The following is a 9,467-nucleotide window of genomic DNA, read 5'->3' on the forward strand; positions in this document are numbered from 1 at the left end:
GATGTGGGGAGATGGGCAAGGGGTGACCTTGGTCCCGGGAGTGGGGCAGGTTGGACAATGAGCCTTTGGGCTACTCAAACCCCAGGAGCAGCTCCCAGCCCATAAATCCAAAGCGAGAGAAGGATGAAAGACACTGTCTGCTCCATAAACATCTCTGTTCATTGAAAACTCAGCCTAATGGAAACCTCTAAGTCGCTGGGGAACTGGAGCTTCACTCTTCATGGGGCTGAGCCTGGCCAGGGGCTGTGCTTGCTTGGCTCAGAGCCCTCCGCTCCACTTGGGCGCAGTACTTCTCAGGGATGCCGGAGGATCTGCAGAGGAAAGAAATCATCAGGCACGCTGTACTACACTGGAGCCAAGATTTAGGACCATGGGAGAGATGGAGCAGATCCTGTTTGGTGAGTATGCAGAAGAACCTGTGAAGTGGCCCAGGGGTCAGGAGATGGTGGGAAGCCTGGGAGGACTTAGGGACATGCAGGGAACCAGGCAAGTAAGTGGCGACTGGCAACACATCACCTGAGCTCCTGCATCTTCTGCTGCTTGAGCTGGGCAATGCGCTGGCTGCGCTGGCGGGCCTCCTCCTCCAGCCGCTGGCACTCCTTAAAGGCGGCGACCCGCTCCTGCGCCAGCTGCTGCTGACGCTCCCGCATCTGGCGCCTGACGTCATTAGCATGGGCGAGCTGCAGACCTGCCTTCCGCGCTTCCTCTGCTTTCTCCTTCTCCATCTGCTCCTGCTGGGCCCTGCAGGAGAGCTCGGGGCAGATGAGAGGCCCTGCTCCAGCCCCTGCAGGTGCTGATAACCTGCCCACAGGGCCTTGGCCAGCACCAGAGCCACCAGCTTTGCTGACTTGACCTGGGAGCCCCCACGGCAGCCCCCCAGCCACTGTGTCACCCATCTCTCAGCTCCATTTCACAAGGCAGGGGCCAGCCATCTCACCAGTGAGCTCCTAGTACTGTCCCTCTCACCTGAGAATCCTCTCAAATTCGTGGCGGTCCTGCTGCACTTGCACGGCCATGCTGTGCTCCCGCTGGGCAATCTGCTCCAGGCGGCTCCTCTTCAGCATCTGCTCCATCTCGGCCTTCCTCTGCACCGCCTCCTTCTCTTTGCGCCGCCACTCTCGCTCAGCAGCCTCTTGGCTGCGCTTGGCCCTCAGCGCGTCCTGACAAAGGGGGACAGTGGCAACGCTGGAGGGGTCATGGAGGGCTTCCCTTGGCGGGAGGTATGGAAGCACTTGACCATGGTTTTGCATCTCTCCCAGCACCACGGCCAGCTCTGCTCCAGGACATCACCTTGCCCCAGGTGCTGGTCCAGACCTGCAATGCCCCAGTAGACCCACCACATCCAGGGGAGCTTCCACTTTGCTGGGGTGGTGATGAGGAAGGTGGCGAGTGAGCCAGCACAGGAGCAAGCCACTCACCTGCTCTGCCTGGTGGTCCCGGGCCCTCTCTTGCATGGCTCTCAAGCGTGCCATCTCCTTCTCCTTCTCCCGACGGATTCTCTCCTGCTCAGCTTCGAACTCAGCCTCACGCTCCTGTGTGGGACAGAGCCTTGTGGCAGCTTCCTGCAGCACCTCTGCTGCCTGCTGAACCTATGCCATTGCCACACATGCTCAGTCCTATTACCATTTTCTGCCTCTGGTACTCGAGCACCTGTTCATCTGCCATTCTCTCCTGCTCCCGCTGCTCCTCCTTGCACCTCTGGTTCTCATCATTGATGTGTTTAATCTCAGCCTGGACTTTCTTCTGTTGCTCCTGTCTCCGTTCCAAGTCCTGAAAACGGTGCAGGGGGTCCGAGGGTGACAGGGCAAGCACCACAGAACAAAGCACTCCCTCCGCTCCTCCCTGTGTGCCTTCCTGAGGGCCCAGCAGCACACTCGCAGCAAGGGAGGGCTTAGCAGCTTGGGTTACTTTCTGAGGATGCCTCAACTTCCCCAAGAGACCAGAGCTTTAATTCTGATGGCTGTTGACTCTACACACCAAGTCCGACTTACTCAGCACTGGGTCACCCTTCCAACCTTCCAACAAGGTGAAAATCTAGCTCCATTCCCCCCTGCTCCCCAGTGGGGCACCATTCACACCTTCAGGTCCTCCATCTTCAGCTGCTCCAGGTACTCCAGCAGCTCCTGTGCCTCCTGGTCCCGTTGCTCAGCTCTCAGAGCCCGCTCCTCCGCATTCTGCTCCATCTGCTTTACAAGCTCCTGCCTCCCTCTGGAAAGAAGAGAGTGGAAGGGTTCCCTCTGGCTCTGTCCCACTCCCAAAAGCAGAAATGCCGGCATGCACATCAGGTGGTGTGTCTGCTGTGTCATGCTGCCTGGTCCAGCTGCAGTGACTGGGAGGTGTGCTGTGGTGCGAAGCTGGCAGCTGGAGGTTACCCCAGCTCTCACACAAGACCTGGGAAGAGGAAGGATGCCTCTGCAGGGAAGAGGGACACTTGCAAACCTGATCAACTCCTGCTTCCTCCTGCCCTCCAGTTCCTCCTGCATCTCGTCAGCCTTTTTCCTCTCCACCTCCATCATCTTGGCCAGGCGCTTCTCTTCTTCCTCCAGCTCTTTTGCGATGAGCTGCTTCTCAAGGATCTGCATGTCACGGATCATGTGGCATTTGGCACCAAGGATCAGCTGTGGGGACAACAGGTCTCCCTGGTCTCCGAGTCAGACTTGGCAGTGGCAGCAGGGACAGACACACAGATGAGGAGGTGGAAAAGGGAAGGAGAGGAAGACCCTGGGTAGCAACAAGTAGAGCAGGGTTGAGGTCTAGAGCACCTAGGTGAAGCTCATGGGGGCTCTCAGCAGCCTGTCCGAGCAGGCAGCTCAGGCAGGTCTTAATGCTGGCAGAAGGCCCTGTGGTGCTGGGTGATGCTGGGGAGCCCCTGGCCCTACCTCGCTGAACTCCTTGATCTCGTCTTCCTGCTCCATGCGCATCCTGCTCGCCCGCTGCAGGAGGTACTGGGCCCGCTCCCGCGCCTCCTCCTCCAGCTCGCTCAGCTTCCCCGTCTGCTGCTGCAGGATGGCCTTTTGCTTCGCTGCACTCTTGCGCTCACTCACTGCCTCCTGAGGGGACAGGCAGGGCTGCCAAAAGCCAAATGCGCTCCCGGGGCAGCCCTGTGAGGCTGAGCCTGTCCAAGGGTGCTGTGGGGCAGCCTGGCTCACAAGGGGCATGCTTCACCACACCACATCCCCGGCATGGAGCTGAGGGGCATGGCAGGCTCCTCCAGCACTGGCACAGGGGCTGGGTAGCCCCTTCCCACACTTGTATTAAGACACCCCACTCCCTTTGCAGGGTGGCAGAAATGCAGCACAAGAGGCTTTGTCACAGACTCTGAGGTCACCACAGGCTGGGGGAGCAACCAGTGTGGGAATGCTGGATGCAATCAGCGTGGGACTCCTTCCCCACCCATGGACCGGGCAAACCCAGGGATCCTTCACAGCCCCTCCTGGGCTGGGGATCAGAGGAGACCCAAGACACACTGCCATGCTGCCTCCCCTGCACGCTGCCCTGGTAGCCATGGGCACACAAAAATGTGGGTGAAAGGGGGATGAAGGTGGTGGCCCCTGAGCAGAGCTCTGGGGACAGCCACAGCTGGCACGTCTCTGACCCACAAGGTTGGCTCTACCTGGGTGCATCCACCTCCACCTGCAGCCCGAGACCTGTCAGCAAGCAAGGAAAGAAGGGGCAGGGGGGCAAATGCCTACGAGAATGGCTTCCTTCTCCGCTTTGAGGGCTGTCAGCTTGGCTTCACGCTCCTCCTTGGTCAGGACTCTAGCTGCTTCTTTAATGCGCTGGAAATCCTCCTGACCGATAATGAGGGATGCTGCTGGGTTCTCTGCAGGGATGCTGGTGGTACCAGGAGCAGGGCACAGAGAGGTAGCAGTCAGTGGCATGGAGCCTCCGACGGCTCCCTCCATTCCCTGCCCCGCTGATCTCCCTGCCTGGCTGTAGGACCTGCCTGGGCTCCCCACACCAGGGGCAGCAGGAGCCGCTCTGCGACCAGGAGTCACCCAAGAGCAATGCAGGAAGTGCCTGAGCTGTGGGGACCCGACTCTCCCGGTCAGGGGGAGGAAGAAACAGAAAGTGCAGTGAAAGCAGCACCACACTGTGATGCATGGGGGACAGGATGCTCAGCGGGGTGGCCAGGGGCCTCCTGAGAAAACCCCAGAACTTTCAGCATGGGCCTAGTCAGCCCCAATAAAAAAATGCTGAAAGTATTTCAGTCCAACTTGGCTCTCCCAGCTCTCTTTTGGGAAAATTTTGACCACTGCCCTCACCCCTTTTCCAGCGGGACAAGCTGCTCAGCCTTGTCCCCCAGACTGACTGTCACTGCTCCTGCGTGCCAGATGGAAACCTCTGTTCTGTGCAGCCAGATTTTGGGGAGCAGAAGCTGCCTTTTCACTCTGTTTAATGACACTCAGCCTGCTCAGACTCCAGATCTGCACAGCATAGTTCAGCTTTGGCTCTGCTGTCCTGGGAATCCACCTGGCACGAGATGAGGAAACGCCGTGCTGCCCAAACACAGAGCACCCTCTCCCCTCCCAGTGCTGGCAGGTGTCCCTCCAGCCGTCACCCTGGCTCTGCAGGACACTGCAGAGCCACAAACTCTGCCCGTGACTCATGCTGTGGTTTAGAGGAAATCACTGAAGCTCTTGGTGCCCCCATTTCCCCACTTGTAAAAATGTGGATAATAATATAGGTCTGTTTTCCAGGGGAGTTGTAAGGAGTTAATTACTCTTTGTATTACTCAGATACCATGGTGACGCGTGTGGTGTAGGAGCGTATATTAACCAAATGCATAGAGCACTTTGAAGATGTTCAGGACTAAGAATTTACTCATTATTATTGTGTGTCACCTTTCATCCACCCTTGTGAATATGAACAGATACCTGCATAATGATCATTCGAGAGCTGCATCACAGCATTGGATTCCAGGACGCTTTAAAGAATGGCTAATGGTCACAACGGCACTAATAAATGTAATGATACAGTGGCCACTGCTTTAGTCGTCCCAGTGTTTGGGTGACCAGCCTGGGATGTCTAGGGCCTCATTTTCAGGAATTAAACCAGCACAATTTCCCTTAGCTTCAGCTGGAGCTGTGGCCGTGCGACACATCTGCAAATTGGCCTTCAGCTTCAGCAGCAGGGTCAAATAAGAATGTGAAAGTATAAAACCTGGTACCAGCCTTGAAAGCCTGAACCAGCCTCAAAAGCCTGCACCTGTGCCTCTATGCCATTTCACTCTCCACAAAACCCAAACCCAAACCTGAACCATCCGCAGGGCGGGTGTCACGTTTTACAGGGTGTAAGAGCATTACACAGAAGTTCAAAACAGGAAGAGAAGATGAACCTCACACCGAACGACAACTACAAGGAATATTTAGGGAGGTCAAAATGAGGCTAAATTGGAGCTGGCTGGGATAATGGCCCTATTCTTGTCTATGTGCTGCAGGCTTTTAATGAGGTGTAGTAATTAGGGCCAGGGTTCTTACAGTTCAGTCTTGCTTATAAAACATCCCTGTAGAGAAACACACAGCTCCTGGTGTGTAGGGGCTGCGGGCAACACTCCACTGTCTTTCTCACATGGGCCTTTTTGGTATCGGGGCACGGGAGGCAGCGTTTGATATGTGCTGGGGGGCAGGTGCTACCCTGGGTGGCTGTTCAGCCCAGAAAGAGCTTTTCTGGCTGCTGAGAAGGTTTTATGTTGCTTTTTACTGGTTCTTATGATGATTCAGTGCCTCTGTAAAATGCTCGTGCTCAGTGCTCACTGGCTCCATTGTTGCCCAAACCAGGTGTATCGGGGCGCTGCTGCCCATCCCTCCTACCCTGAGATGTTCTGGCAAACAGTGGGACAAGGTCCATGTGCCGAGATAGTGCTGTGACAGACTTGCAGAGCCCCAAAAGCTCCTCAGAGCTGCCACTCGGGCACAGACTTACACGAGGTCACGGATGAAGTCTTTGGTGATGAGACGGGTGGTCTTGGGCTTGTGCCTGCCAGAGGGTGACGCTTTTGGGGCAGTCTGCACATCCTGAAGGATCACAACAGGGCTGCCGGAGCACGACTGCTGCAGGTTCTGCAAGAAAGGATGATGTTTACTCTGGCTTTCCTGCCACTGGCCCGCACACAGCTCTCTGCCCCCCGCTCCTGGGCACAGAGGTGCTCTGGGCACGAGAGGCCGCAAGGTTCCCCTGAGCTCTGATGAACACCCTCTCACACTGGCAAGACCAGTGACGTCTGGGCATGAGAAGGGTGTTTTGCCTCAGCAGCCCCAGCTCCGAAGGCCTGATGAGGACATGGGGAGAACCAAAAATACCCCTATGGCACTGGTTTTACTATAAAAGTCTGGGCGTTAGTCTCTCACCCGAATCTGAAGTAAACGATGAGCTGGTAGCTGCTTGCTCAGGGCAAGACCTCACAAATGCTCAAGCATCATCTCGGCTACCTTGAGCTGATGGCGGCTGCCCACTGCCCCACTCCTCACCGTGGCCACCGGCACCTCTGTCCTGCTGAGCCCCACGGCCTCAGGAAAAACTGGGTGGAAACCAGCCCAGACTGACCCAAACTGGCTAGGAGCTGGCAGGGGGGTCCTGGGGAGGGAGAAGCGGGGACAGCTCGAGGTCTGGCCTTGCAGGGCAACCAAACGGCAGGCAGCCCTGGGCGGAAACCGGTCCTCCCAGTCCAGCCCGGACCGGTGCTGGTCCCTTCGCTCGAGTCGAGACTGCCACCTAGTGAAGCGTCACCCGGCTGCGGGGTGACTCGGGGACCCCGCTCCGCACTCCCCAGGCAGGGTGGGCGCTGGGTGCCCCCGGAGGGGCGGCAGAAGCCGAGGGGTGTCCCGAGCACTCGTGGGGCCGCCCCACGGGAAGCTCCGATCAGGCCGCAGGGTCTCCAATGGGCAGGAACAGGCTCTTCGTCCAGCCCGGGGTGAAGCCCCCCCGGGCTGCCGACAATCCCACGGGAAGGAGGATTTCAGAGCAGGCACTGGTCTGCAGAGCAAACCTCCAGCAGCCGAGTGGGATGGTCCCTGGCCAGGAGACCCGAGCCCAGCAGGGCAGGTTCGACTTCCCAAGGCCAGGGTCACTTCCCCGAGCCCAACCACAGCGTATGCGTCCCAGCGAGATACTTGCCCAGGTCAGGGAACCACAAGAGCTAATCTAAGGTACACACAGATGTGTGGTTTCCCCTGGACTTCTATATACTAGTTCAGCTTTAAAATCCTAAGCAACTGCTGGAACAAATCCTACAGCCAGCCGGGCAATGAGCAGTTCCCTGGGAACTTGCTGGCAATATTTCCATTTTACAGGTCTGCAATATTTCCACTTTACAGGTCTGATGGCCCCAAACCACGGGCTCTCCCGCAGTCCAGCATGGCAGGTACCAGAGCAGCTTCCCAGCCACCGGGTGCTCCAGTGGGAGCTGTTGAATTAAAGGGTTTGGCACTAAAACACCCGTGCAAACAAAGACAATAGTGTTATTCACTGCAGCCAGCCCGCACATTGTCCCCATAGCCAGAACTCCTTGGACTAGACCTGGATTAATCTCAGGGAATTCAATTATCACCCATAGGAGCGTTACAACATTTTTATCTAACTGCCTTGAAGGCTTCTGAGATAACAGATCATAAACCTGCCTGGGGCTCCTCGGCTTGTAGGGTGTCCGAGGCACACAGACCCGGCAGCCTCGGAGCAGGTTGCTTGCCGGGAGCGTTCCCAACCTCCTGCCTCACGAGGCAAACCATCCATACAGCCTCCAGTTGGGAGCGGAGGCAATCTTCATTACACTCTTCCTTCCTCTCCTCTGAAAAGCCAATGGGTTTTGGCAAGTCTTTTTGGACAGATTTGTTTCAAACAATAAGACCCAGGAGAGGAAATTACAGCCACAAACACACACCCCCATGGAGGGACAAGTGCCTCAAACACAACGTGGTCCCCTCATGGTAGCCAGCCGCCTGCTGCAGCCCCAGTGGAGATGCCTCCAATGTTTTAACAGCTGAAGAGATGGCAAGCGTGAGATGGGCCAAACTCCAGTGGCATCCAGCCTGGCCCTTGTACCTCGATCTGTGTCAAAGACGACGCAAAGTGTGGGGTGAGCCAACGGCTGCAGCCATAAACCCAACCTGCCATGGGGAGAGCACCTGGGAGAGTTGATAAAGGAGGTGGGGGAAGTAGTAGTGGGAGGAGGACATCCAAAGCATCACCCTTGCCTGGAAAATGCCATCATCCATCTCGGTGACAGTGGCTGCAGCTCTCCCCTGGGCTCTCCTGCAGGAGCCAGGGACAGCTGAGGGACGAGCGTGGAGGAAGGCAGCCTTTTCCTTACAAGACTGGAGAGGAAAGAGCTGTTGCTCTCTGTTTATCTCCTCTCTCAATGGCCAGGGCATCCGGCCAGGAGGTCAGAGACCTGCTGCAATTCTGCCTCGTCTCCAAGGGGACCGATTTCGTAGCTCCCTGATGAAAGTCTAAATATGTTGGCAACAAGCTGCTCTGGAAGCTTCCAGCCCCTGCTCCAAGGACTGTCTCTATATCCCACATGAAATAACCACTATCTAACGTACAAACCTGGTAATGCCAGCTCCTCCCCTTTACCAGGGTGTCTAACCTCCTGAGCCTCCTTTATCTCACTAATTAACTAATTACCCTGTGAAAAGTAGAAGTGCGCATCAAGGAGGACAGAGGCACACGCAGTCCCTGGTCTGGTCTGGTGCCTTGGCACACTCCCAGGAGGCAGGGGTGGATTTTGAGCTCTCCCAGAAGGAATTGAACACTGGGCTCCCACAGCAGGCAAGGCATTAAGAGCGCAGAGGTGGCAGGGCCCGGGGAGGGCTGGTGAAGGGTGCGACAGCGTCCCTCACCCGGGAGGTTTGGAAAACAGGGACTGTGGAGGCAACATGGTGGAGAAGAGCCTCTGGTGAGCGAGCCGGGGTGAGCAGGGCGGGATGAGGGCCGGCAGATGAGGTGGGAGGGGCTGAGGCACCGAGCGCTCCCTGCCCGGAGGGTGCCCGAGCCGGGCTGAGGACCCCGGGCAGGACCCCAGCACCACGGTGCCCCGGGCGGAATGGGGCCGGCTCTGGCCTGGTGAGGTCCCGGCCACACCCACCCCTCCGTGGCACTGCCCGGTGCAGAGGGGTCGGGCAGCCGGTGGTGCCCCCCGGTATCCCGGCCCCCTTACCCGGCTCTCCCCGAACAGCAGCTCATCCACCGCGGTGCTCCGGGCCCTCCTCCTGTATCGGCTGCGGGGCTGGCTGGGGGCACGGCCGGGGGGTGCGGGGACGCTGGTGGGCTGCGGGGGGACAAGGGCCGTGAACGGGCTGCGGCGGGGGGGACAGACCCGGAGAGGGGGGACCGGGCCCGGCGCACCGGCACGGGCCGCGCTCACCATCCTGCTCCGCTCGGCAGCCGCTGACCGTCGCCATGGCAACGCGCCCCCTCCCCCGGCAACCGCCGCGTGGGCGGGGCGTTCCCGAGGGGGCGCACGGGGG

The 9,467-nt window shown here is 58.1% G+C and overlaps 1 protein-coding gene across 1 annotated transcript; it reads right to left on the reverse strand.

Annotated features, from left to right (window-relative positions):
- Positions 1-211: 211 nt before the first annotated feature.
- On the reverse strand, positions 212-9,401 carry CFAP45 (cilia and flagella associated protein 45). The gene is made up of 12 exons (XM_010566937.1): positions 9,393-9,401; positions 9,158-9,268; positions 5,926-6,062; positions 3,693-3,834; positions 2,880-3,050; positions 2,440-2,618; positions 2,079-2,208; positions 1,624-1,770; positions 1,419-1,532; positions 967-1,160; positions 517-741; positions 212-311 (listed from the first exon to the last, which is right to left on the reverse strand). The coding sequence occupies exons 1-12, from the start codon at positions 9,399-9,401 to the stop codon at positions 212-214; spliced, it is 1,659 nt and encodes a 552-aa protein (XP_010565239.1).
- Between the last annotated feature and the right edge of the window lie 66 nt (positions 9,402-9,467).

Source organism: Haliaeetus leucocephalus, unplaced genomic scaffold, assembly GCF_000737465.1.
Source record: "Haliaeetus leucocephalus isolate CR32 unplaced genomic scaffold, Haliaeetus_leucocephalus-4.0 Scaffold219, whole genome shotgun sequence".
Classification (NCBI taxonomy): Eukaryota; Metazoa; Chordata; class Aves; order Accipitriformes; family Accipitridae; genus Haliaeetus; species Haliaeetus leucocephalus.

Bases quoted from the DNA above. Each gene is read 5' to 3' on its own strand.
- CFAP45 (XM_010566937.1), bottom strand. The intron at 2,209-2,439 runs GTTTGCAAGTGT...TCTTCTTTCCAG, and splicing joins AGGAAGCAGGAGTTGATCAG to AGGGAGGCAGGAGCTTGTAA. The intron at 1,771-2,078 runs GTGTGAATGGTG...CACCGTTTTCAG, and splicing joins TGAAGATGGAGGACCTGAAG to GACTTGGAACGGAGACAGGA.